The sequence below is a fragment of the Suricata suricatta genome, chromosome 15 (assembly GCF_006229205.1).
Source record: "Suricata suricatta isolate VVHF042 chromosome 15, meerkat_22Aug2017_6uvM2_HiC, whole genome shotgun sequence".
Classification (NCBI taxonomy): domain Eukaryota; kingdom Metazoa; phylum Chordata; class Mammalia; order Carnivora; family Herpestidae; genus Suricata; species Suricata suricatta.
In genome coordinates this window covers 5,929,905-5,952,318 of record NC_043714.1, presented here as the reverse complement: position 1 = coordinate 5,952,318, position 22,414 = coordinate 5,929,905, and the positions used below count along the sequence as shown (strand labels likewise).

Sequence of the window (22,414 nt, the reverse complement as noted above, 5' to 3'; positions counted from 1 at the left end):
ATACTTAAAATGACCAGCTCACCTTTTTGTGAAGTGGTCGTTCTATTTTTGGACAACCCTAATGGTCGGGCTCTGCACGGACAGCCTGGAGCCTGGAGCCTGCTTCAGATTAGGTCTCTCTCTCTCTTTCTCTGCTCCTCCCCTGCTTGTGCTCTCTCTCTCAAAAATTAAACTTAAAAGACCAGCTAAATAAGCTAATCAGATACCTAATCAGTGGAATATTATACAGCTATAAAATGAATGGGATGCAGTGAACACGTTTGAAAAGAATTCAGAATATATTATTGATGGAAAAGTAGTGTAAAAACCTAAAAAGGTTAGAGGAAATAAGATCTCCCAGATTTGAGTTGGCTAGCATTTACATTGCAAAAACCCAAATGCTAGAAGGATACTAAAACTGAAAATAAAGTGGCTATAGAGCATGAATGGGGAAGAAGTGAGGCTGGTGGGACAGGAGAGGCACAAGTCTGTCCTGGGTCTCCTTTCTCTATTCAGATTTCTGATGTGGTAACATGTAAACATATAACAAAGTTTGCCATTTTAACCACTTGAGGGATGTAGTTCAGCAGCATTAGGTTGTCACCATCGTCCATCTCCAGACATTCATCAGCTTTCCAGACGAAACCCCACACTCCTTAGTGTCCAGATTTTGAATTGTGTTAATGTGTGACCTACACACGGTATGTAAATCCATGAGTTAAAATGCCATAGTAGGGGTGTCTGGGGGGCTCAGTCGGTTAAGTGTCCGGCTTCGGCTCAGGTCATGATCTCATGGTTCATGGGTTCAAACCCCGCGTCGGGCTCTGTGCTGACAGCTAGCTCAGAGCCTGGAGCCTGTTTCAGATTCTGTATCTCCCTCTCTGACCCTTCCCTGCTCCCGCTGTCTCTGTCTCTCAAAAAAAAAAAAAAATGCCATAGTAGACACAACAGAATTGTGTCTGCAATTGTGTGTGAAAGGTCTGAGGAATTAACCCAGAAGAAATCCCAGCTGGGGCACTTGGGTGGCTCAATGGTTAAGGGTCTGACTCTTGATTTTGACTCAGGTCTCTCTCAAAATAAACAAACTTAAAGAAAAGATAAGAAAAATCCCAGCAAGCAAACCGAAGGGTAAGAAAACTAGAAAAATTAAAGAGGTCCAGTATAAAGTTTAATGGAAGTTGCAGAAAGAGAGAACAGAATGTAAGAGAACCAATATTTGAGGATAGAGGCTGAAATGAGGCCAGAAAGTAGTAGGATGTTATATTTAAAGTATTGAAAGAAAAAACTGTCTATGAAAAATTTTATATCTGGGAAAACCATCGTTTGAAAACGTACAAATTAGGGGCACCTGGGTGCCTCAGTCAGTTAAGCCTCTGACTTTGGCTTCAGTTGTGGTCTCACAGTTTGTGAGTTCGGGCCCCACGTTGGGCTCTGTGCTGACTGACAGCTCAGAGCCTGGAGCCTGCTTTGGGTTCTGTGTCTCCCTCTCTCTCTGCCCCTCCCCCATTTGTGCTATCTGTCTCAAAAAATAAATAAAAAACAAAAATTTTTTGAAAATGGAGAAATTAAGACATTTTCAGAAATGAAAGCTAAGGGAGTTCAATGCTAGTAGACCTGCCATTAAAGAAATGCTAGGGGCACCTGGGTGGCTTAGTCAGTTAAGTGTCCAACTTCAGCTCAGGTCATGATCTCATGGTTCGTGGGTTCGAGCCCCGCGTCGGGCTCTGTGCTGACAGCTAGCTCAGAGCCTGGAGCCTGCTTCTGGTTCTGTGTCTCCTTCTCTCTCTGCCCCTCCCCATCTCATGCTCTGTTTTGCTCTGTATCAAAAATAAATAAAACATTTAAAAAAAAATTAAAAAAAAAAAAAGAAATGCTAAAGGAAGTCCTTCAGGCTGAAATGAAAGGACACTAGACAATAACTTGAAGCCATATGAAGAAATAAAGAACACTAGTAAAGATACTTAATTGACTAGTACAATGCCAGTATTATTGTATTTTTGGTTTGTGACTTTTTTTTACATCATTTATTTTTTAATTTATTTTATGGTTGTGTGGGGGGTTTTTTCTATTTGTTGTGTTTTGAGAGACAGAGAGAGACAGCACGAGCAGGGGAGGGTCAGAGAGAGAGGGAGACACAGAATCTGAAGCAGCCTCCAGGCTCTGAGCTGTCAGCCAGAGCCCAACGTGGGGCTCGAACCCAGGAACCGTGAGATCATGACCTGAGCTAAAGTCGGACACTTAACCGACTGAGCCACCCAGGTGCCCCTTTCTATGTCATTTAAAAGACAAATGCATAAAATGTTAACTATAAATGTAGGTTACTGGGCACATATTTTGTAAAGATTCAATTTATAACAACCGCGTAAAGGAGGAAGGACAGAGTTGTTTAGGAGCAAAGCACTCATATACTGCTGAGCTAAGCTGGGATTATTAAAACTAGAATGTTATAATTTTAAAATGTTAATTGTACCTTCAGAGACTTAAGCTGGGGAGGTCCTGGTCAGACTGAGGACACCAGGTCTCACTGCCTTCCTAGCCATTTGACTTCCCCTGAAGCCCCTCAATACAGTGGGTTGATTAAAAGTTTGTTGTAATCCCCAGAGTAGCCACTGCGAAAATAACTTAAAATATGCAGAAAAGGAAGTGAGAATGGAGTAAAAATGGCATACTGAAAGAAATCAATCACAAAAGAAGGCCTTAATGGAGGAACTGTAGAACAAAAAAGATAAAAGATAAAGGAGATAAGTAGCAAAATGGCAGAAACGTATCCTTACCAGTAATTATCTTAAATGGATTCAGCTACTCAATTAAAAGGCAGAGATTGGTAAAATGGATTTTTAAAAAAGAGACACAACCATATGATGTGATCACTTTACTTTAGATCCAAAGACATACAAATAGGTTGAAAGTCAAATAATGGAAAAAAAGATGTTGCGGGCAAGTTGCCAAAGAGAATATTGTAAACAGTTATATGTAAAAAATTTAGAGAGTCTGATGAAATGAACAAACGTCTTAGAGACATACAAACTATCAAAGCTGACTCAAGAAGAAATAGAAATCCAGACAAGCCTATAAGTGACTGAAGGGGTAACCAAACATCCCAACAAAGAAAAGCCCAGGACCAGGTGGCCTCACTGGTGAATTCTACCAAACACTTAAAATATTTAACACTAATTTTCCCCAACTCCTTCAAAACCAAAGAAGATGGAATGCTTCCTGCTGCATCTATGAGGCTAGTATTATCCAGATATCAAAGCCATTTAAAGACAACTACAGACCAATTTTCTCTATTAGTATAAATACAAACATCTTTCACAGAATACTAGCAAACACAATCCTGGAGCATACATATCTGTGTGTATCTATATGTATATTTAAAAAATATATTTATTTATCTCTACACCTAACATGGAACTCGATCTCATGACCCCTAGATCAAGGGTCGCACGTCCTTCCAATGGAGCCAGCTAGGCATCCCCAATCCTGGAGCATATTAAAAGGATTACACACCATGACCAAGTGAGATACATGTCAGGAATCCAAGAATGATTCAACATAGGAAAATCACTCAATATAATCCATTATATTAATACAAGGAAGGAAAAATTTTACATGATCATCTCGACAAACACACAAAAAAGCACTTGACTAAATTTAGAGAGAAATGCCCAACAAATTAAAAATAAGGGAACTCCTCAGCATGATAAAGAACATCTATGAAAACCTCACAGCTAACATCACACTTAACGATGAGAGACCGAAAGCTTACCTTCTAAGAGCAGGAACAAGAAAACGATTTCTGCTTTCACTATTCCATTCAATATTGTATTGGAATTTCTGTCCAAGCAAGTAAGCAAAAAAAAAAAAAAAAAAAGCAATAGGGACTTCTGGAGTTTAAGCCTCAGGTTGAGGGTGGAGCCTACTTAAAAAAAAAGAAAGAAAAAGAAACAAAAGGCATGAAAATTGGAAAGGAAGAAGTAAAAATCTTTCCCAGATGAAATAATCTTACTATGTAGAAAATCCTAAAGAATTAAAAAAAAAAAAAGGAAATTAGAGCTAATAAAGTCAGCAAATTTGCAGGATACAAAACCAACACACAAATATAAGTTGTATTTGTTAACACTAGCAATGAACAATTTGAAAAGGAAATTAAGAAAACAACTCCAGGAGCGCCTGGGTGGCTCAGTCAGTTAAGCATCTGACTTTAGCTCAGGTCATGATCTCAGGGCTGGTAGGTTTGAGCTCCGAGTTGGGCTCCATGCTGACAGTTCAGAGCCTACAGCCTGCTGCGGATTCGGTGTCTCCCTCTCTTTCTACCCCTCCTCTCATTCGTGCTCTGTCCCTCAAAAATAAATAAATGTCAAAAAATTTAAAAAAAAGAAGACAATTCTATTTTCAGTAGCATTCAAAGAATATAATAGCTAGGAATAAATTTAACTGAGGTAAAAGATTTGTACACTAAAAACCACGAAATATGGTGAAAAGAAATTAAAGTAGGTCTAAATATATGGAAAGATATTCCATTTCTTTAAAAGATTTTTTATTTTTAAGTAATCTCTACCCCCAACATGGGGCCAGAACTCCCAACTCTGAGATCAAGAGTTACATAGTCCACTGACTGAGCCAACCAGGTTCTCCAAGACATTCCATGTCTATGAACTCTAAGACTTACTCTGGTTTAAATGGCAACGGTGATCTTCATGACCTTGGATTTGCCAATGGTTTCTTAGGACAATAAAAGCACAAACAAACAAAAAAAAGGATAAATTGGACTTCAATAAAATTGAATAGATTTGTGCATCAAAGATTACTGTCGACACAACCCTCAGAATGGGAAACAATATTTGCAAATCATATCTGATAAGTCTAGGGTTGGGAAAATATTTAAAAAAAACTCTTAAAACGCCACAACAAAAGATAACCTGATTAAAAATTGGGTAAAGGATTTGAGTACATGTTTCTCCAGATGTACAAATGACCAACAAGCACATTAAAATATGCTTAGTACAGTTAGTCATTAGGGAAGTGCAAGTTAAAATCTACGTCACACCCACTAGGATGGTTAGAATAAAAAATATGTATAAAAACAAGTGGATGTGGAGAAACTGGAACCCTAGTACACTTCTGATAGGAATGCAAAATGGTGCACCTGCTGTGGAAAACAGAAGTTTCTCAAAATTAAATAATTACCCTAAGGCCCACTTCCAGGTACATATTGGATACAATTCAAAATTTTTGTATATGAATATTCATAGCAGCGTTATTCGCAAGAGTGAAAATGTGGAATCGTGAAAGGTAAGCAGAAACAACGGACATGAACATCAATGAAATAAAACATGCTATAGCTACGTCATGCGTATTATTCAGCCATAAAATGAAATGAAATAGTGATACATGCTGTACTGTTCACTAAACCTTGAAAACGTTATGTTAGGCGAAAGAAGCTGGTCACAAAAAGTCCCACAGTGTATAATTTCATCTATATGAAAGGATCGGAGTATCCAAGGCCATGGACATAGAAAAACAGGTCAGTGATTGCAAAGAGTTGGGGCAGGGAAATCAGGAATGACTGTTTAGAGGGTAGAGGGTTTTTGAGGTGATGACATTTTTGGAAACGGCACTGAACTGCACGTTTTAAATTAGTTAAAATGGTACATTTTACGTTGATGAAGTTATTTGTAGATTGGGAGCCACAAAATGTGGGCCACCCCTGGCTAGGTCACAAATCAAAGTCAACCTGCACTTACGGGAAATAACTACAGCAGTCACCATCTTCCGACTCAGATTTGGCTAGCCTCCCTTAGTCTGGAAAACAGGACCCCCTGTGTTTCTAAGGAAACCCCCCACCTCCTAGCCAATCATGACCTGTTCTATGCTCTATAAACCTCAGGCTTGTCCCACATCCCCAGGCACTCTAGTCCCCCAAGGCATGGATTATTTTCTCTAGGGCAAAGGGTGTCAAACTCGTTAACGAATTGTTTTAGTTTTGTCATTTGACATTATGTGTATTTTACCACAGTAAAAACAAACTGATTCTTTGGGAAAAAGCCAAAAATGACAGTTGTTAAAGTAAATGTACAAACCCAGTCATAAATGGAGAATTTTATAATTCATGAATAGAAAACAACAAAGTGAGATATAAGTATTTGAACATTAAGATTTATTTGTGGCTAATGAGCCTGTATGGAACTTCCTATCGGCTATTATAGAACACAGCAGATTCTTTTTCAAGACACAAATAGCATATTTATAAAAGTGGACAAAACAAATCTCAACAAATACCTTAGAGCCAGTTACTTCGCAGTCATATAGTTTCACTACACTGCAAGTTGGAATCAATACTAGAAAGATAATTTAAAAATGAAACGAAATACATGAAATAAAGAGAAGGGGGAAAAGTCGAAATTATTCTCCCCCAAATAACTGAGCTAGAAGTAGGAAAAAAAATCTGTCATCTTAGTATAGAAAAACATTATTAGGTGGTGAATTTTGATAGTTAAATTTGGTGTGGGGATATGTCTGAAAATAGCATGAGTTGGTAGTAAAATGTGTAATTGGGCAAAGACCTATTGAAGGAGCCTATACTCTCCAGGAATTCCAACTTTCTACCCTGGCTATTTTAGTCATAATCCTTAAATTAGGGATGACAACGTCTTCACTGGCCTTTAGAAGCAGTTGAGATGCCTTCTTTCTTTTTTGAGAACGTTTCTGTCAACTATTCTCCAACTACATTCAAATACCGTGTTCGACATTCTAAGTCTGAAAACAAACCAGACTGGATCTCGGTCCCTAAGCAGCTTACAAACGATTTGACTTTTAAAAAGATCAAGTGCATAGTCTCTGCGACTATTTAGGGGAACTGGTTTTCACGGTAGCCGCCTCTCACGGAAAAAACGTTCTGATTCCGCCTGCCTTTAAAAACCGCCAAGGTCTCGTTCACCACGCCCTCCGCCGTTCAAAGCTCCGCAGGTCTCCCTCCGCGGGACCCAACGCCGACCCAGTGCGATACAGGGGACGGCAGCGCGTGCGCGGCGAAGCCCGGCCCCGCCTCCTACAGAAGCTTGCGGAGTCGGGCGGGAAGCCCTCCCGCCCAGTTCGCGCCGCCTCTCACCGGCAGCGCCTCGGTGGACGCCTGTCTGGCCGGCGCCTCGGCGCGCGGGTTCCCAGCGATCCGCCGTCGATTGGCAGTGCCTGAGCGGCGCGCCCTGAGCTCGATTGGCGCTGCCTGCGGGGGCGGAGTCGTTGTCTCGGGCGCCGCCGCTGCCGCCGCGGGCTCGGTGTGAGAGGAAGGGCCTAGGCCCGGGCCTGCTGTGTGGGCTCGCCGAGCGCCGTCCCCTCGGCCCCAGCTTCGCCGCCCTCCGGACCCCCACGGGCTGGGCGCGAGGCACCGCTGCCGAAGCCATGGAGGACGAGGTGGTCCGCATTGCCAAGAAGATGGACAAGATGGTGCAGAAGAAGAACGCGGTGAGCGCGGAGGGCGGCCGGGCGGCTGCGGGCGGCCGGGCCCTCAAGGGCCCTTCAGGCGGGGGAACCTGGCGTTGGCCGTGCCGGCGTCAGCCCCGGTGCTCGGTCCTTCCAAGCCTCGTCGCTGTTCGCGCGGCGCGGCGGAGCTGATCGACGCGCTCCCCTTAGACTTGCGGGGTCGGGTCCCTCGCTGGTGACTTCGCTGAACGAGCGTGGAAAGCGCTTCGCGGTTTGGAAGGCTCCCCCTTCGCTTTTCCGCGGTCGCTGCTAGCCGCTTAAAATAACATCCCCTCGGGGTCTGTGGTAGGTTCTAGACGTCAAGCCTGAGGGCTTAAAATTCCCGTATCTTAGTTTTTTGAAGAATGCTGGACATTCACTTGATCTCCACTACGTTACAGGTTTGCGTTGCGGTTAAAAGGCGGAGTAGGCGAGTGTGCTTGGCCAGGTGCTAGATGGCTTTTTGTTTTTAAAGTGGATTTTGTTAGGGGTAGTGTGTAAACGCGCCGAGGTTACAGTGCTTGCACCACGATGTGCTGCTAGGGGGGGCTGGACGGCTGTCATTGCCGAGTACTCCAAGTGGTTTGCAGTTAATACCCGCGGCGTTATCTTGGTAACGGCAAAGCGTTAATGAGAACGTATTTTTTTTTTTCGGTTTGTATGAAGTCTTCAGGGTTTGCAGTTTTGGTCCCCAGTCTGTGCTACTTTCAGCCCTCCGATTCAGTGCCATCTGTTTTCAGCCAAAGCCCCATGACTGCCTCCACCTGAATGTATTGCGCCCTGCCCAGTCCATTTTCAGCATCGGCGGATCTGACATAACTTGTTCCCATCTACGAAATAAACTTCACGCCGAACTAATGGGAAGGGGACACAGGATGCCCCGATTTGTACAGCACTTTGGAGTTAACGTAGCGTCTGTTCAGAATTCTCTACAGACGCACAGCTATGGTGTACCCGTTTTGCAGAATAAGAAACCGAATCAGAGAGATTAGGGAGTTCGCCTACTTAAATTAAGTACTGTGCAACTTGGATTAAGCTAGGACGCAGGCTTTCTCCTGGACCGCATGCAGGAGCAGAAGATAGCGTGAAACACTGAATTCTTAAGACTGTATGTAGCCTGTTCCTCTTTTCTTTAACAGGTGCACTGTCTGGCGTGTAATTTCATACCCCGTTAATTTGTATTTGCAATTTTGGCCTTTTTAAGTATTTCCTGTTTGTTTTCTGTTCCAGACGTTAACCCTTACCATTTATTTTTCTCCTTGATACAACCCTTTCTTTCCCCCCCCTGCAAGTGATGAGATCTGCTTAATAGGCTGAACATTTCTCTTATTTGTGTAAATTGGAAAGTTTTTTCCTTTGCCTGCAGATCCCTGGATTCCCACAGTAGAAGCTCTTTGTGAAAAAGGCCTTTTGTTGGGCAACTTTTTTCTCAAACTCAGGCCATAATGTGTATCCATTAATCATGGAGTGATGTGTTTCCTTTCCTTGTAATAGGTATTTCGGGAAATTGAGTAATTCTTTAATGGATAAATATGGAGAAGACCAGTTTGTGTTTGTTTGGGGTTCTCAACTTAGAAGCAAATAATGAGTCTGGGGGAGGATGAGGAAAAACTCTACAAAAACCCTCAAATCTCATTTATCTGCTAGTTCAAAACTTTACCGATATGAAAACTTAGCCCCATTAAAAAGATAAAATTGACTAGCTCTTTTATGTTTTTTTTCTTCTTCTTTTTCCTGTATATCTTACAGAAATTCAAATTGGCAAATGAAATAAAGAGAAAGGGAAGTGGTCTCAATGACTCTCCCTCTTTGCCCTCCAAAGCACATCGGCCCACAAATAGCTTTTTGTAAAAACATTTTTTAGAGAGAGAGCATGATGGGGGAGAGGGGCAGAGGGCCAGAGAGACAGAGACAGAGAAAATATTTTATTTTTAATTTTTTTTTCTGTTTTTTATTTTTGAGAGACAGAGAGAGACAGCATGAGCAGGGGAGGGTCAGAGAGAGAGGGAGACACAGAATCTGAAACAGGCTCCAGGCTCTGAGGTATCTGGCAGCACAGAGCCTGACGTGGGGCTTGAACCCACGAATGGCGAGATCATGATCTGAGCCGAAGTCAGTCACTTAACTGACTGAGCCACCCAGGCGCCCCAAGATAGAGAAAATCTTAAGCAGGCTCCATGCTCTGTGTGGAGCTCAACATGGGGCTCGATCCCACAACCCTGGGATCATGTCCTGAAATTAAGAGTTGGATGCTTCAGCGACGAGCTCCCCAGGTTCCCCCACAGACAGCTTTTAAGGGGTCAGTAATTTAACAGAAGTTGTTCTGGGGCTTGTAGGATTATGGTAGATATGTTTCTCCCTCTCTCTCTCTCTCTTTTGGTGGTTTCCAGATTTTTTTCTGTGAGCTTTTAAAAATATTTGTACTATGAAAAAGTAAACTTTACTTGAAGAATATTGAAGAATAGTATCTGTCCTCTTCAATTGACAAATGTTCTGTTGTTGGGGATTGTTTTGTTTTAATAAAAATGTTAGGTGTCACATTTATGTAATGATAAAAACAGCTACCATTTATTGAACTATTACTTATTATCCTGAGCCAAGTATTTGGCTATGTATTTACCTTCCCATTCCTCAGTTTTGCAAGATACATAATATCCTCAATCTAAAAATCAGGAAACTATTTGGAAAGTTAGGTGAATTGCCCTAAGCCAAATAGCTAGAAATGAAGAGGTCAATCTAAATCTGTTGTCGTACTATGTTAGGCAGCAGTGTCTCTCTAGAAGACCCTTTTTTTTTTTTTTTTTTTTTTTTTTTTTTTTGAAACTTGCATGGGTGCAGTTGAGTGACTGTAAAACGAGGAAGTAAGGGTGTTTGTCACTCTGGGGCAGGCAGGTTTCCCTAACTATCCGGTCAATCTCCTGACCCTGACCGTAGTCCGGTCCAGAATGTTGCCCTCTCTGTATAACTGATCTGAAGCAGTGTTAAGCAGTGTTAGCAGTTTTACAATGTCCACGCTGAGGCCTTGATGAACCATGAGTTAGTTTCAAATCTCCGGAGATGAGTGTTTTTTAAGTGTATATATGTATTTTGAGAGAATGTGCACACACGTGGGGGAGGGGCAGAGAGGGAGGGAGAGAGAATCTTAAACAGACTCCATGCGGCCAGCACCGAACCCGCCGGGGGATTTGGTTTGAACCTTGAGATCTTGTCCTGAGCTGAAATCACGTGAGACGCTCAACTGACTGAGCCACCAGTTGCCGCAGGATTAGTTGTTTTTTATGTAATTTTTACTTGATGTCTATAAGCAGGTCTTGCTCCTAATCTGGGTTCAAATCTTGGCTCTTCCTAACTTTAGTACTGTGATCTTAGGTAAGTACCTTAGCATCTTTAAATTTTCTTTTGGTGGTAAATTGGAGATAACTTACTAAAGATTAGATGAATGTGAAATTCTTGACAGTGCCTGAGATATGGTAAGGGCTGGAAAGTCTTGTGTAAAGGATTTATATGACTGTAGAAGAAGGAGTGATGTAACTTAGAATTTTCAAATTCATAGATTTTTGTGAGTAGTGTTGAGTTTTGTTATTATTTTTTCACTGAAACCTCAGGACTGAGTAGAATTCAGTTGTTAGGAGAGAAATTGAAAATGTATTTCAAAATACAGGAGCTGGAATACATGGAATGTGTAAATTTTTAAAAAATATTTTTAAAGTTTATTTATTAGAGAGAATTCCAAGCAGGCTTTTCACTGTCAGCACAGAGCCTGATGTGGGGCTTGAACCCATGAACTGTGAGATCATGACCTGAGCTGAAATTAAGAGTTAGACACCTAACCTACTGACCACTCAGGTGCCCCAAAATTTTTAAGTCTTCTACCTGAGTTGAAGAAACTTTGGTTTTCATATCAGGGTTAGATTGATTAGTATAAATCAAAATTTAGAATGACTACACACACCTTTTTATTTTTTTATTAAAACTTTTTTTAACATTTTATTTTATTTTTTAAGAGACAAAGACAGAGTGCAAGCAGGGGAGAGGCAGAGAGAGAGTAAGACACAGAATCCAAAGCAAGCTCTAGGCTCTGAGCTGTCAGCACAGAGCCCAATGTGGGCTTGAACCCACGAACCATGAGATCATGACCTGAGCCGAAGTTGGACACTCAACTGACTGAGCCACCCAGGTGCCCCTGACTACACACAGTTTTTAAAAACAGCCTTATTGAGATATACAATACAATTTACTCCTTTAAAAGTGTACAACTCGGGGCACCTGGGTGGCTCATTCAATTGAGTGACTCTGACTTCGGCTCAGGTCCTGATCTCACAGTTCATGAGTTCGAGCCCCACATCGGGCTCTGTGCTGACAGCTCAGAGCCTGGAGCCTGCTTCAGATTCTGTGTCTCTGTCTCTTTCTGCCCCTCCCACGCTTGTGCGTGAGCGCTTGCTCTCGCTCTCTCAAAAATAAACATTAAAAAAATATAAAAACTGTGCAGTTCAATGGTTTTTAGTATATTCACAGATTTGTGTAGCTCTCACCACACTAACTGAAAAGTACTTTCATCACTCCAAAAGAAACCTGTACCCATTAAGTAGTCACCATACATCTGGCTCCCCAACCACTAATCTCTGTCTGTGGATTTGTTATTCTGGACATTTCATATAAATGGAATTATATACACGTGTTTGTATAAGTGGGAATCATACAATATGTGGTCTTTTATGACAGACCTTTCACTTAGTGTTTTCAGGGTTCATCTCTACTAACAGCAAGTATCAGTACTTTGTTCCTTTGTACTGCAGAATCGCATGTACTGGCGGACATGCTACATTTTGTTTATTCAGTCATCATTTGATGGGCATTTGGGGCTGTTTCCACTTTGTGGCCATGATAAATAATGCTGCTAAGAACATTTTTGTGCAGATGTTTGTGTGGACATGTGTTTTTTGTTTTTTTCTCTCGAGTATACACGTAGGAGTAGAATTGCTAGGTCATATGATAACTATGTTTGACCTTTTTGGGGAATTGACAGACTGTTTTCCAAAGTTGCTGTACCGTTTTACCGTTTTAAATTCTTACCAGCAATGGATGAGTATTCCAGTTTCACAGAATCTTCATCAATGCTTGGGTATTTTTTTTATTATAGCCATCATTGTGGGTGTAAAGAGGTGTCTCATTGTGGTTTTGATTTGCATTTCTCAGATGAATAATGATGGTGAAAAATTTTCATTGTTCGCCATTTCTATATCTGGACAAATCTTTGTTCAGATCCTTTGCCCATTTTTAAACTATTTGTGTTTTTGGATTGTAAGAATTCTTTGTGTTCTCAATACTAGACTAGACTCTTATGGGAGACAGGATTTGTGTATATTGCCTTGTGTTCTGTGGGTTATCTTCTTAGTCTCATGATAGTGTCTTTGGAAGTTCAGAGCTTTCAATTTTGATGAAGTCAACTTTATATATTTTTTCCCTCTCATTTGGTTTAGACTAAGTAAAAATTTGAGAGGACATAAAATTATAATTTCTAGTATATAGTGCTGTTGCTGAGCCATAATTCAAATATTTACAGTGATTCCTTTTTAAAAAAATAAATAGCATCTTTGTTTTTTAAGCCTTGAAATCTTATAATTCTTACTAAGAGGTTTTTGAGTTGATTGAGCTTAAATAATGCTTACTTAAAATGCTGGTTTATGGCTCTTTGAGAATATTGTTATGATGGAAATAGAGAAATCTTTTTATATCTTTGTACCCCTTATTAACCGTCTCCTATATGTCAGGCACTCTATTTCATTACTTCATTTGTATTAATATTATTCCGTTTGACCATTTGAATTCTTCTAGGTCAGTGTATTATGCTCTCCTACATATATAGAAACTGAAACTTGAAAAAGACAAATAACATTTCCAAGCTCTTGTAATTAGGAAATGGCAGTGCATGGATTTGAATTTAGATCTGATAATATGTATATATGTGCATATATATATATATATATATATACACACACACACACACACAGACAGATTTGATATATATATAACATTTATACTTACATATATATATGTATGTGTATGTATAGATATGTGTGTATGTGTTGTTAACTGTTTCTTCCTTCTCCCTTCATCTCCTGGAGGAGGATGTTTGTGTCCTATACAAAGTTGTATATGCTGGGTGCCAAGTACAAGTGGGAATACATTGTTTTGTAAAAGTACTTGTTTCTGATGACAGATAGTACCAACCGTGTAATAAAGTCATGCGATAGTATTGTTTATTTTTCAGCCAGTCCTGTGAACTAAATTTGACTCTGGAAGATAAGGTAGAATCTTTCTTTCTATTGCATCATTATCTGTAGGAGATGCTGCAATCTAATGGACTTGACCTGGAGAGGCAGGTGATCATTGGGGAAGGATAGAATTCAGTTTCTTGTTTGGTAGTGCTTTTCACATGAGTTTACAGAACAGAACTCTACGAGTGGATGTAGGTAATGAGCGAGAGTACTGGTGTGAGGGTCAGGAGATTATAATTCTGCTCCTTGTATATCACCTATCAGTTGGCCAAATCACTTTCCTTTTCTGAACTTATTTCCTTGTATAATTGAAGGTTGAAGTAGATGCTCAAAGATTTATGTTTATTTTTAATTCCCTGAAGTCACAAAAGATTTCTGTTTTGTTCACTGTTGTATCCTCTGAGATTGGTACACAATGATAATGAATATTTGTTGAGAGGCATTAGTGTAATTTGACAGAAGTGAGTATGAGTAGATCTCATCTTTTTTAGTTACTAATAATCATATGACTGTGCTAGTTTCCTAAATTATCTCAGTTTTCAATTCCTCTTCTGTAAAATGGGGAGAGAAAGATTACCTGCTTCTTGTAGGGTTTATTGTGAAGATGAAATTATATATATATGTATGTATGTATGTATGTATATACACACATATATAAAGTACTTAACATGATGCTTGGTCTATAGTAATAGTCAAAGAAGCTTTTGTCACTGAATATCTATGATCATCTGTTTTTTGCCTTTCTGTTCATTCAGATCATGGTAATGTGTTTTGTTTTATTTTTTTTTTGAGAGAGAGAGAGAGACAGCGTGAGCCAGGGAGGATCAGAGAGAGGAGTCACAGGATCTGAAGACAGGCTCCAGGCTCTGAGCTAGCGGTCAGCACAGAGCCTGACGAGGGGCTCGAACCCACCCAGGTGCCCCTCATTCAGATCATGATAGTTGTTTATTTCTTAAAGAACCTTGATTGAAATACTCATCTTATTTGGCCAGAACACAGTGTAATTATGAGAAAGGTCATAGTGTCATCCAGTTAATGTTATTTAGCTTTTTCTTCCTTCCGTAGCTTGTATCTCTAATTTCAGTCTCATCAAAGAGAACTGAGTGAAAAGGGAGAGTGTGATGAAAGTAATGCAGATGCCACATTGCTGATATATTATCAGAATCAACTTTATATGTGACAGACAGCATTATGTAAGGCTAAAGAGACCCTGCATTTTCAAGGACTCCTAAAGGGTCGTTCTTTATCTTCCTTTCTAATTGATCTTCGATCAGAAATGGATCAGAAAGTCCATGGAAGGACATGGATAGAAGAAAAATGTCTATGGTAGGTATAGGATACAAGTCCACAATCTCCTAAAACTTTGAGTCTGTGATATATTTGAGAATTCCAAAATTTTCAGGTTTAAAAAACATTTTTTAGTGTTTATTTATTTTTGAGAGAGAAAAGGAACAGAGTGTGAGTGAGGGATGGGCAGAGAGAGAGGGAGACTGAATCTGAAGTAGGCTCCAGGCTCTGAGCTGTGAGATCATGCCCTGAGCCAAAGTCGTAGTCACTCAAATGAGTGAGCCACCCAGGTGCCTCTCAGGTTTTATTAAGATAATATGGTACCTGCATCATATATCTTCAGCAAGATCTGGGCAGTTCCTAGTAATCAGACATTAGCATCTTTATAGTGAAATGTAGCTCACGTGAAGTGGGATATGTACATAAATGGTTTTATGTATGTTGAGATTAGGTGTTGGTGGCAAATGTGTTGATTGAAAATCTGTGAGAAGTCTGATTTTCAAAGGTTTTCAACTTTGGGATTTACAGATGTAGGATTGAAGACCCCATTTGCTCACAGATGTCATTCCTGTAGAATTTCTGATGAGCAGTCAATTTAAAGTCAATGTTGATTCTCTTCTCTAACACCTGTAATGTTTCACTGTTTTTAGTTACCTCTAAATAAAAATAATATATAGAGTTTTAATATCAGAAGGGATCTTTAAGCAGTAAATCATTAAAATCCCTCATAATAAAAAAATACCTTAAAAAAAAAGGGTGCCCGGGTGGCTCATTTGGTTGAGTGTTCGACTCTTGTTTTTGGCTCAGGGTCACAATCTCCTAGTTTGTGAGACTGAGCCCTGTATCAGGCTCTGTGCTGAGTGTGGAGCCTGCTTATGATTCTCTCCCTCCACTCTCTCTCTCTCTCTCTCTCTCTGTCCTCTCACTCTCCTCTCCCTCTCTCTCTCATCCTCTCTGCCCTTCTCCCCCACTCACACTCTCTAAAGAAAAAAAGGTCTTAAAAAAATCTTTCATAGTAACCTGTTTCATAATTGTTTTTGAACTTAAGTTTTAAATTAAGATCATATATCTGTTGCCAGAAGAAAAGCTAATACTTTTTTATTCTCCACAGCTGAGTCTGATGTCTGTCACCTTTATTTTTTTCAATTAATTAATTAATGTGATCTCTGTATCCAGCATTACCTTTGATATCAAGAGTTGCGTGCTTTACCAGCTGAGCCAGCTTGGCACCCTGAAGTTTATTTTATTTTATTTTTTTAAAGGATCAGTTCTTTGTTTTTTTTTTTAAGTTTATTTATTTATTTTGAGAAAGAGAGTGGATACCCAGGGGAGGTGCAGAGAGAGAATCCCAAGCAGGCTCTGTGCTGTGGGGCTTGATATTATGAGCCAGAGATCATAACCTAAGCGGAAATCAGGAGTCAGATGCTTAACCTACTGAGCCACCCAGGCATTCCTGTCAAGTTTAAATGGAAAAATTATATGACTGGAAGCCTTTCCTCAATTTTATATTTAAGACATACGATAATAGCATGAGGGCTCTGTGCTTGTTTCTTGCCTTGGGGTGCATGCTCTGGGGCTTTCTGTCTTCCTGGGGCGTGCTGTGTTTCATTGATTCGTAGGGTGCCTAGTTTTTGTACTTTACCATTTCAGAAAGCAGAATGAGTTACACATGTATGATCGACCAGATGGCTTTGGGGATGTACTTGCACAGGCAGAACATGAAACCGGCATCGACATTTGCAGAGTGGGTGTCAGTGGCTTGGAAGAAACTTACAAATCTTAGTGGAGTGCTCTTTGAACCCGAGGGAGCCAGATGGGTGAAGAGCATTGGGGGTGACACGCAGCTAGCTCCTCTGCGCACTGCGAAGCCAGGTAAGAGCTAAAGGCTTTTAGCTCTTTGGTGGCTTCTTTTATGAAATGCTGCATTACTAGTATTTTCTATGCAACTTTTTTGTGGATAAAAATAGATATAATTGAATCTGAGTCAATAAGTGATTCATCATCATTGGACTCTATTAAGTAGTTTTAGAAGCACCTTAGCCAATTTATTTTGCTTATATTTTTCTTTTATATATGTAAATGGTGATGCATGATAGAAATTTCAAGTTTAAAAGAATTATAAAAGTATAAAGAAGCGATAAGAAAACATGATAGCTTAACCTTTTTTTTATTAGTGGCATATAATGTGTCCAAATATAGTACATAAAGTGAATATTAGACTAAGTAAAATATGATTGAGTGTATTAGATTACATATGATACATTAAATGAATATCAGATTGGAATATTTGGCCACAAGGTATAAGGTGGTGCTGTTGGTTCTCATCTCATTTCATTCCTTTTTTAATTTTAGGTGCTTCTTTTAGGAGTCTTATTTATTTTGTCTTCATCATCTACATGGAAGTCTGTGATTCTAGATGGCAGTGGACAGGGCTGTGAGCTTAACATGTGTCTTAATTCTGAATTTTCTCTCAGAATCTGCTTTTTACTGCTTTGTAAAAATTATGTAGACAGCGCTGTTTTTTATTTTTTTAATGTTTAATTTTGAGAGGAGAGAGACTGTGTGAACGGGAAGGTACAGAGAGAAAGGGAAGCACAGAATCTGAAGCAGGCTTCAGGCTCTGAGCTGTCAGCACAGAGCCCGGTGTGGGCCTCCAACTCTCAAACCAGGAGCTCATGACCTGAGCTGAAGTTGGACGCTTAACTGAATGAGTCACCCAGACACTCTGACAGCAGTGTTTTTGTGACAGATAAATAAGAAACAGGAGACCTCAAGAGAATTATATAAAGATATGCCCTTCCCCCTCTGACTGTGAGCAGATGAATGCTAGAGGTGCTGTAGCATATTCCCACTCCCCTGTCTCTTTTCTCAGGGTTGGCTCCTTAATCAAATAGGTGTTCTTCATGGAAATTTGGAGTATGTTATGCTACCAGAGTAAGAAACACATTTTGCATTTCAAATTGGGATGCATATAAACAAATACTATTTAAAATGAACTTTAATGGGGTACCTGGGTGGCTCAGTCGGTTAAGTGTCCGACTTTGGCTCAGGTCATGATCTCACAGTTTGTGGGTTCGAGCCCTGCGTTGGGCTCTGTGCTGACAGCTCAGAGCCTGGAGCCTGTTTTGGATTCTGTGTCTCCTTCTCTCTCTGCCCCTCCCTTGTTTGTCTCAAAGATAAATAAACATTAAAAAAATAAAATAAAATGAACTTTAACAAAACTGTATTTAACAAGTGCTGATTATAGTCCAGTAAGTGGATTTTATGTTTCTTTAATGAGTTGCAGTCATTATTTGGAAAACAAGACCCTTCTTTCCTTGCCCCCCTTTTGTATATTTACCATTCTCATATGAACAAGTGAGCCATAGTGAATTGTAGATAGCAAAACATAAATTTAAGTCTCTAGTTCTTGTTTTCCCACCTGGGAAATTGAGTGTGCAATTACTTTCTTTTGTAGGCTGGAGCATTGGATTTACTGAAGGAGCTTAAGAATATTCCCATGACCCTGGAATTATTACAGGTATGTGTCAACACATGTCATAATTTGAATAGGTAATTGTCCTAAAATGCCAAAACATTTTTAATACCAATACATTTTTTGGGTATTGTCCAGTTACGGGGTAAGCCATTATTAATTCCTGTGTGTTTTAAAGATGGTAACATAAATTAGTAATCTAAGTTATCATTATTGTAGAAAAATGTTGCCTTCCTCAAGTAGAATAACACCTAAATCTCCCAGGTTTGAAATCTCATTGTGAAAGGAAAGGAAGTTGGACTCTCGGCCCTGATGTGATTTCCCAAGATCCCATGTTCTTTGTCACTGACAGCTGATGCCAGCTGGAAGCTGGCCTCTGGGGCGTCTTTCAGCAGCCCTTCCTCACATATCCCCAGTTGCACAGCCCCCCTTCTGCCCTAGGACCCACTAATCGATCTCTGTTTTGTCTCTATAGATTTACCTGTCCTAGAGATTTCATATAAATGAAATCATACGATACATGACCTTTTGTGCCTGGCTGCCTTTTTTTCCTTCGAAAATTAAAACAATTTTTTATTTTAAGTATGCTCTACCCCTCAACATGGGACTCAAACTCATGACCGGAAGATCAAGAATCACATGTTCTACCAACTGGGTCAGCCAGGTGCCCCTTTGGCTTCTTTTACTTAACGTCGTCATCTCAGAGTTAGTCCATGTTGTAGCATAAATCACTACTTCATTCCCTTGTCTGGCTGAATAGTATTCCACTGTTTGATTATACCACATTTTGTTTATCCATTTGTCAGTTGATGGACATTTGGTTTTTTCCTACTTTTTTGGTTGTTATGACTCATGCCCCTTGCTATGCACATTCATGTACAGGTTTGGGTGTTTTTGTTTCTCTTGGGAAGAGATCTGAAAGAGTCGAAATGATGAGTCAAATGGTAACTCTATGTTGAGTAATTTGAGGACCTGCTGGACTGTTTTCCCACGTGACTGTACCATTTTACATTCCCAGCAGCAAGCAAGTGAAGGTTCCAGTTTATCCGCATTCTTGCCAACATTGTTATTATTTATCTTTGATTATAGCCATCTTACTGGGCCTGAAGTGATATTTCATTGTGGTGTGGATTTCCAGTTCCCAAATGACTAACGATGTTGAACATCTTTTTTATATGCTTCTTAATCAGTCATAGCTTTTCTTTGGAGAAATGTTTTTTCAGATACTTTGCCTGTTTTTAAGTTGCATAATTTGTCTTTGTATTATTAAGTTGTGATTGTTCTTTAAATATTCTAGATGCAGATCCATTATGAGATACTGGATTTGCAAGTATTACCTCCCCTGCGCTTTACTTTTTTAGTGGTGGTCTTTGAAGCTTAAAATTTTGTTGTAATCTGATGATCTGTTTCCTTTGGTTGCCTTGGCTTTAGGTGTTCGACGTAAGAAACAGTTGCCTAATTCAGGGCTACAGAAATTTATTCCTTTGTTTTTTAACTCTTTCCTTTAGTTCTGTGATTTATTTTGAGCTACTTTTCATGTGTGGTATGAAGAAGAGTTTTAGTTTCATTCTTTTACATATGGATTTCTAGTTCACCTTTTTAAAAAATGTTTTTATTTTTGAGAGAGAGAGAGAGAGATAGGGAGAGAGATCTGGAATGTGAGGAGGGGAGGGGCAGAGAGAGACACACAGAATCCGAAGCAGGCTCCCGGCTCTGAGCTGTCAGCAAAGAGCCTGATACGGGGCTTGAACTCATGAACCGTGAGATGATGGTTTGAGGCTAAGTCAGATGCTTAACTGACTGAGCCATCCAGGTGCCCCTCACCTTTTTAAAATATTCTTTTCTCTAATGAATTATCTTGACATCCTTATTGAAAATCAGTGACAGAGGAATGTAGGGATTTGTTTCTGGATTCTTAAATCTATTGTATTAATCATGTTTCTCCTTATATAGGACCACATTGTCCTGAATATTGAGGTTATGTAATAAGTTTTGAATTTGGGAATTATGAATCCTTCAGCTTTTTCAAGATCATTTTGGCTATTTTGGGTCCCTTATATTTCCATGTGAACTTTAGGATAAGCTTATCAATTTCTGCACAAAAGGCAACTGAGATTTTAATAGGGATTTTATTGTAGTCTGATTTTATTAGGATTGCAGTCTTAACATTTAAATCTTATGACCCGTGTATATGGGATGCCTTTGCATTTATTTATAAGTCTTTAATTTCTTTTTAAGATTTAGTGGGTATCTTAAATCATATTGGCAGAAACTCATAAGTGATCATAAAGGTGATTTTTCTTCTAGAGAAATACCTACCTTCTAGAAATACCAGTCTTCTTATTTCCTGTGATGCTGACAGCATCTCTTAATCTCACTACTCATTCTTTTCTGCTTTACCATCCGTGTGCATCTCATTCCCTAAGTCTGCTGAATGCCCTCTCCATCTTTCCCGGGTAGCGTCTTTCTAATTACATAGCTGTGTTGTATAGAAACCTGATGGCTAGCCTTGGGCAAAGGCACACATTTTTCCCGTCTAGCATTTCATAGTATATAGTTGATCTCAAAAACCTTTATTATTCCTGCAAACAAGAAGCCTGTTTAAATCTACAATCCTTCATGTTATTTGAGCACACGGTACTCATAGTATTTTTCATAGGATACTTGTTATATCCTATAAATTAAAGTCTACTGATTTTAGGAAAACTTCAGAGTCTAAGGAAATCTTAGACTTGGTTATCCAAGTAAAATGGCTTCATAATCCTTTCTTCTCTCTAGTTTCTTCTACCCAAACACTGTCTTTAAAAGGAGGGAAAAAAACCTATCCAAATCTTTTTCACTCTACCTCAGCAGCCTCATTTCTTATTATGTTGACTGGATAGTCTCTTTCTTAGAGAATTATGTTTGTTACAGATTCCTCTGTAGTGATGAAAACATCCTATGATAATTAAAACGCAAGCACCCGAAGTACATGATATGCGTAAGCTGTTCTTGTACTTTTGCTTGCCTCTGGCTGCCTCTTAGAGCTCCATTTCTTTGCCAGTCTGTGTGAACCCCAAGCTTCAGAACTATATTAGTAACAAATATGATTCTCCCACTCATTCCAAAACTAGATTTTGTCTGGGTGGGTGGGGTGGGGGTAAGGAAGAGCTGTGCCTGGGTGCCGGAGGAGGAGTGCCAAAGGCACCAGGATCGGGAGCGCAGACCTGACACTCAGTACTGGGCTGTAAGCGCAGGCCTGGCTTCTAGGCCCTTAGCTGTGGCCAGTAGGACTGCTCTGGGTCCACACAGCTGTAGACTATGCCATCTGGCCCAGGAACTGGCTTCTGGAGAGTTTTTTATATTGAAGTGTTTTAGAAAAGTTCAAAAAGTTCTAAAGTTCTGAAAGTATTTCACCAAAAAAGGTCTGTGAACACTTAATCAGAGTGATAAACCACTTTTTTGGGGGGCAACCCTCCCCAAACATTAATCCCAAACCATTTTAGGATTTTAGAATCGTGGAGTCCCCTTTATCTTTCTGCCTCGGAACCTTATCTGCCTTGCACAGCTTCCTTTCCAGTGATACAGCCTAGGTCGTCCTAGCCACACACGTATTTTCAGTTCTTGAACAGAATTTCTGTCCTCTTTGTTGAGAGGTTTGAATAATTTAGCAGGAATCTGGAAGTACCCATTTATTACTCTACCTTAAAGTTTACAGCAGGCGTTCCTGCTTTTTTTTTTACCACTAACAATTCCTTTTGTTGTTTTTTTCTTCCATTGACCATATTTCTTGAAAGATCATCTACTAACAACCTGAACTTACTAAATAATTTACCATTTTTTACTTATCATCCTTAATTGGCCTGTCATAGCTTTTGTGTTCTTTGAGCAGTAGGGATAGTGATACATTTAAAGGGTTGTTAGGAAGGGGTGTGTGGCTGGCTCGGTCCGTGAA

At 39.8% G+C, this 22,414-nt stretch overlaps 1 protein-coding gene across 4 annotated transcripts in view; it reads left to right on the top strand.

Annotated features, from left to right (window-relative positions):
- The first annotated feature begins 7,092 nt into the window (after positions 1–7,092).
- Positions 7,093–22,414, top strand: part of TCEA1 (transcription elongation factor A1) — a 47,470-nt gene continuing 32,148 nt past the window's right edge. Inside the window, exons 1-3 of one of the 4 annotated variants that reach the window (XM_029923630.1) lie at positions 7,096–7,443; positions 16,656–16,877; positions 18,463–18,525. In XM_029923630.1, coding sequence (XP_029779490.1) covers positions 18,505–18,525 — 21 coding nt within the window. In that variant the 5' untranslated portion in view covers positions 7,096–7,443; positions 16,656–16,877; positions 18,463–18,504. Of the gene's footprint in view, positions 7,444–16,655; positions 16,878–18,462; positions 18,526–22,414 lie in introns of all 4 variants that reach the window. The other 3 variants (XM_029923629.1, XM_029923628.1, XM_029923631.1) reach the window with 3 other exon arrangements.